Source organism: Eimeria acervulina, genomic scaffold, assembly GCF_000499425.1.
Source record: "Eimeria acervulina Houghton genomic scaffold, Eah_scaff1075, whole genome shotgun sequence".
NCBI classification, from domain to species: Eukaryota; Apicomplexa; class Conoidasida; order Eucoccidiorida; family Eimeriidae; genus Eimeria; species Eimeria acervulina.
In genome coordinates this window covers 1,763-7,886 of record NW_013550397.1, presented here as the reverse complement: position 1 = coordinate 7,886, position 6,124 = coordinate 1,763, and the positions used below count along the sequence as shown (strand labels likewise).

General features: G+C 40.7%; 2 protein-coding genes across 2 annotated transcripts; one reads left to right on the top strand and one right to left on the bottom strand.

Moving 5' to 3' along the window:
- Positions 1–1,666: 1,666 nt before the first annotated feature.
- EAH_00055030 (hypothetical protein, conserved) lies at positions 1,667–3,784 on the bottom strand (the record flags this gene model as incomplete). Its single annotated transcript, XM_013397720.1, has 5 exons — positions 1,667–1,960; positions 2,167–2,381; positions 2,714–2,842; positions 3,154–3,275; positions 3,657–3,784. 5 exons carry the CDS (start codon positions 3,782–3,784, stop codon positions 1,667–1,669), a joined length of 888 nt encoding a protein of 295 aa, XP_013253174.1.
- Positions 3,785–4,785: 1,001 nt separating this feature from the next.
- EAH_00055020 (dynein light chain roadblock-type 2, putative) lies at positions 4,786–5,564 on the top strand (the record flags this gene model as incomplete). The annotated part of the gene is made up of 3 exons (XM_013397719.1): positions 4,786–4,788; positions 5,075–5,260; positions 5,439–5,564. 3 exons carry the CDS (start codon positions 4,786–4,788, stop codon positions 5,562–5,564), a joined length of 315 nt encoding a protein of 104 aa, XP_013253173.1.
- Between the last annotated feature and the right edge of the window lie 560 nt (positions 5,565–6,124).

Sequence of the window (6,124 nt, the reverse complement as noted above, 5' to 3'; positions counted from 1 at the left end):
CGGGTGTATATTTATATGCTTGTATGTACTTGCACAGTAAACTATATATATATATATATATATACATATATATATAAATGTATATACTTATCTACATCTATATATATATATATATTTATTTATTTATTTATTAGTTTTGTGTGTCTGTCTCTTCATGGAGGCGAAGACGCACTTGCGTTTATTTTGTGTTTATTTTCTTTTTGAGTTTTGTCTCCTCACCAACTAAAAAACTTTTTAAAGAGATATATTTTTATTGTTTGTTTTGTCTGTCGCATATATATATATATATACGTAGAAGCAGATATATATATATATATAGGTGTAGAAGTAGATATATAGACTTAGATATATACATATATTTATATAAATATAGATATATAAATATACAGGGTGTATATATTTATATATAAATATACAGGGTGTATATATATAGATATATATATGTATATATATATATATATATATTTATATATATATATACAGGGTGTATATAAATATATATATATGTAAATGTAGAAACATACATTTAGAGATGTATATGATTATACTTACTATATTACACTTGCCTGAACGTGCGAATATATATAAATATAAATAAATAAATAAATAAATATATATATATGTATATATACATACATATATATACATATCTATACATAATATATATATATATATATATATATTAGTCTGTATAAGATGATGAGCAAATAAGATAGTTAGGCGTTGCATAGCGAAGAAATTTTATACCTGTGCATGCATTTGATGTTTATATATTTTGTTTTTGTTGCTCTCAACTCTTTATTTGTTTTACTGCAGTTGTTTGCTTGCCTCTGCGTTTGTCTATTTATTTATTTTAGTTATTTATTTATTTACTTTATTTATTTATACGTTTGTTTGTTAATTTGTTTGTTTGTTTTTCTGTGTATTTATTTGTTTATTAATTTGTTTAACTTTTTCTGTCGCTGTTTCTTTGATGTTTTCTTCGCTCGTTTGTTTATTTCTTTGTTTGCTTCTTCATTTGGTGTATACATATATATATATAAATATATATATAAATATATATGTATGTATATATATTATTTATATATTTATTTATCTATTTATCTATCTATTAACAAATTTATTTGTCTTTGTTTGTTTACCGCGTCTGCTCTTTATTTTTTTGATGTTTGTTTTTGTTAATACACCGACGCACATATAATATAAATATAATATTTAGTATAAATATAATATAAATATTTTAAATATACAATTTAATATATTATTAATATAATATTAATATCATAAATAAAGTTGTTGCATGCAGCCTATTATTCTTAACTTTTTATTTTTATCGTTGCTGTTCTTATTGTCTCTGTTGTTTCTTTCTGCTACTGTTGTCTTTAAACCTTCTTTATCTTTATTTTGTACTGCTGCTGCTAGGGTTGCTGCTGCTTGTGCTGCTGCTGCTGCTGCTGCTTGTGCTGCTCCTGCTTCTGTGGCTGCTGCTGCTGCTGCTGCTGCTATTGCTGCTGCTTGTGTATAGCTGTCTCCTTTTTAAATACTTGTTAGTTTCTGCACAGCAGTGTCTGTACGTAGACGCCAAATTGATATTTATTTTTTTTGTTTTTTATTTTTTAAAGGACAAGTTCGTCGTTCAGCTGTACATACACCTCAAACTCTACCCTCATGCTCCCTCTGCTGCTGCAACAACCGCAGCAGCTGGCGGCCCTGTTTCTTCCTGTTGTTGCTGCTCCTGCTGCTCCTGTTGCTGTTGCTGTTGCTGTTCCTGCTGCTGTTTCTGTTGCTGCTCCTGCTGCTGCTGCTGCTGCTGCTGTTGCTGCTGCTGCTGCTGCAGCAGCCTGAGGAAGCGTGAAATAGCAAGAAGAAATTCTCTTCCTGCTACTATCTCTACGTTATTATGTCCAGCGCCTCCAACCCAAAGGGGGCTGACTCGTACACGAGCTCTCTTGTACAGCTCCTGCAACACAAACCCTAAACCCTAAACCCTAAACCCTAAACCCTAATCGTCAGTATGCCTCAACGTAAAGGAAGCAGCTGAAATACTCTTCAGTAAAACCTCTACAAAACAACAAAACCACTGCAACACCCTTCCCCCCACCAGAGCTTAGGGTTTGTTTCTGAGTTTCACCTAGGGTTTAGGGTTTAGGGTTTAGGGTTTCTTACAATGCCGTGGTGTATGGGGACGACTTCATCATTTGCCCCGTGGATGCAGAAGACAGGACATTTGACTTTTTTAATTTTTTTAATATTTACAAACAAATCCCCAGGAAAAGTCAGGCGAAGACGTAGAGCTACGCGGTGTACAGACAGCAGAGCTGACTGCAATATTAAACCCCCTACCTCTTCAGAAGCACACAGATGCACGCTAGGCCCTGAACCTGCAGCAGCAGCAACAGCAGCAGCAGCAGCAGCAGCAGAAGCAGCAGAAACGTAAGCAACGAATTCGCAGTAGTAAACAACAGAGCAGCAGCAGCAGCAACAGCAGCAGCAGCAGCAGAAGCAGCAGCAACGTAAGCAGCAAATTCGCAGTAGTAGACAACAGAGCAGCAGCAACAGCAGCAACAGCAGCTGAAGCAGCAAGAGAAGCAGAACCAAAGGGGGGACGAGCGGAATCTCTGCAGCAACAGCAGCAGCACGAACAGATCTACAAGCAGCAGCAGCAGCAGCAGCAAGAGCAGCAGCAGCAGCAGCAGCAAGAGCAGCAGCAAACCTAGGGATCTCCCGTATGCTACAATTTTGCTGGGGTGTATATGCAGCTCCTCAGTCAAATATTTATATGCAGCCTCCACCGACTCGTACACCCCACGCTCCGAGGGCTTCCCGCTGCTGCACCCGTAGCCTGCAGCAGCAGCAGCAGCAGCAGCAGCAGCAGCAGCAACAACAGCAGCAGCAGCAATATACATTTACATCTATGCTTCTATAATAATACATATATATACACTATATAAGGTGTATATACAGCTGAATAATAATAATAATAATGTGTATATACAGCTGTATAATAATAAAAATAATGTGTATATACAGCTGAACAGTAATAATAATAATAATATTAATAATAATAATAATAATAATAATTAATAATAATAATAATAATAATATTGCGTCTATACAGCTGACTAATAGGGTGTATGTCTTTATAAGCCTCACCAACATATTCATAAAGAAGCACATCCGCCCTACAGACTCTAGACAAATGCAGAAAAAAACTAAACGATAAAAAAATGTCTTCAGCGTTGCCGTGCGAATACAGCAGAGTGCATTCACCCGACCTACCCACAAACAGAAGCAGCAGCAGCAGCAGCAGAAGGGTAGCAGCAGCAGCAGAAGGGTAGCAGCAGCAGCAGCAGGAAGAGCAGGGCGACCAGCAGCAGGAGGAACAAGAGCAGCAGCAATAGCAGCAAGAGCAGCAGCAGACGCAGCAAATGAAGTTGTCTCCTATTCTCAAGTCAATGGAGACCCCTATTCAAAGGCCCAGCAGCAACAGCAGCAGCAGCAACAGCAGCAGCAGCAACAGCAGCAGCAGCAACTGCTGCAATAAGCATGAAATCGTCTTTAAACTCATCTTCAACTTCCACCCTAAACTCGTTCAAACAAACCCTAAACCCTACAACCCTAAACCCTAAACCCTAAACCCTAAACCCTAGGCTTACCCTTTGATGTGAATAGCATGAATGGTCTCGCCTGATTTAGTTGTTAAGCTAATTAAATCTTCTCGAACAGGAGGGCCCCCTGGATATGAAGGGGGCTGAAAGACAACCCGGGAGAGAGCAGACCCCATGGCTGTGATAGAGGTTTAAGGCTCGAAAACCTCGCAGAATTAGGGTTTAGGGTTTAGGGTTTAGGGTTTAGGGTTTAGGGTTCTAAGTCAAGAGGAGGAGAAACGCTGTATATACACCAGATATGTGTAAAGCTTGCGATAGACACACACAAAATACAGATGGCTCAAGGAAACGCCTCTTAGACATACAAACCCTAAACCCTAAACCCTAAACCCTAAACCCTAAAACGTCAAGACTAGGGCCTCCAACAGATGCTTTGGGGGCCCCGGGGGGCCCCCAGAGGTGAAAGAAGATCGTTAAGATGTTATTCTATAAGTCAGGAAGAAGAGAAGAAGATGACAAACATTGAAAGGGTTTAGGTTGAGGGTTTAGGGTTTAGGGTTTAGGGTTTAGGGTTTAGGGTTTAGGGTTTGAATGAGGCCAAGCGATTAGGGTTTGCGAGGGTTGCTGCGGCTCTAAAGACATACAGCAGCTTACTGTGAATAAAATTGAAAATAAGGGGTTAAAAACAACTCAAAAGAGCCGAAGATAATTCAGGTGTATGTACAGCCAAGCAGCAGCAGCCTCCTGCTGCTGCTGCTGCTGCTGCTGTTGCTGCTGCAGCGTCGGTAGCCGGGGCCCCTAATTGCTGCTGCTGCTGCTGCAGCAGGGGCTTCTTTAGGTGCTGCTTCAGTTTATGAAGATAAAAGAGAAAAGAAAGTCAAATATACTTCAATGTTTTTCTTTTTAAAGAAAAAGAGAGACAGCAGCAGCAGCAAACGCAGCAGATTCAATCTCAGGTGTATACGCAGCTTATATTTCTTCACTTTTACCCTAAAGCAACAAATAATAACTCATTTCTTTCTTTCTTCTTCATTGAGACGCATGAGTCATTTAAAGCTCAACAGCAGGAGGCAAGAGCTCCAGCCAACCCTCCTAAACCCTAAACCCTAAACCCTAAACCCTCGGCCCGGCAGTGAAGCACTTCCCTCTTGCTTTGATTGAATCTCTGCCGAACACGATGGTGGGGAAACCCTAAACCCTAATAAAGAGTAAACCCTAATCCCGAACCCCTAAACTATAGAGGAGTAGCTTCTATAAACCCTAAACCCTAATTGCGTAAACCCTAAACCCTAACTAGTTAAACAAACTTTACTAGAGTATCTGCAGCCGCTTGCAGTGTTTATTTATCCTTTTTTGTGAGGGTTTTCTTTGCGGGTATTGCTGCTGACTTCCTTTTTTCTTCTTTCTTTAGGGTTTAGGGTTTAGGGTTTAGGGTTTAGGGTTTAGGGTTTAGGGTTTGCGTGTAGGCGGAAGTTGAGGAGACTTTAAATAGAATAAAAACAAGAAAAGGGGTTAAAGGGGTTGTGGTGTTAGGGCCTGAAGGCTCTGTGCTTCGCTCTACGTTTGATCAGCAGCAAACTGCAGCATATGCAGCAGCAGCAGCACAACTTGCTGAGAGAGCCCGCTCTCTTGTAAGAGACCTAGACCCTCAGGTTAGCAGGGTTTAGGGTTTAGGGTTTAGGGTTTAGGGTTTAAGGGGGTTGCACAAAGCGCCTAATCAAGTCCTATGCTGCACGCCCCCTGTCTGTCGTCCCTGTGCAGCCCAGAGGTCATATAGAAGTCTAGGGTTAGGGTTTAGGGTTTAGGGTTTAGGGTTTGGGGTGTCTGCAGAACGACGTAACATTTCTTCGAGTGCGTTCAAAGAAACACGAATTCTTAGTCGCCCCCGACGGAGAGTATTTGCTGCTCGTCATTCAAGACCCTAACGCAGACCCCCAGGCAACCCCAGCTAGCTAGCTAGCTAGCTAGCTAGCTAGCTAGCTAGCTGTTGCATAGCTAGCTTGCTGTTGTATGGCTAGGTAGCTAGCTGTATATCTAGCTAGCTGTCGTATAGTTGGATAGCTAGCTGTGAATCGCGCTAGCTAGCTAGCTGTACAGCTAGCTAGCTAGCCGTTCTAGAACTAGCTAGCTGTATATAGCTAGCTAGCCGTTGTATAGCTAGCTAGCTGTTGTATTGTTGGCTAGCTAGGGGCCTATATCTAGCTATCCGTGAAGCTAAGAAGCTCGACCGGCTAGCTATACCCCTAAATGTACAGCTAGCTACGCAGCTTGCTGCGCATTGACCTAGCGAGCTAGCTAGCTAGCTAGCTAGCTGGCTAGCTGGCTAGCTGAACCGCATATTCTGCAGCTTTAAGGGAGGTGCGCGTGTGCGGGTTGGCTATGAGCAGCTGCTGCTGCTGCTGCTGCTGAAGGTTAGCATTTTCTTTGTTTTTGTCTCCTCGCGACTGGAGGACTTCATTTGTACAAAGGCGAAAATATTCATAGATAATAAATTGTTTATAAATTATTAAACCTTT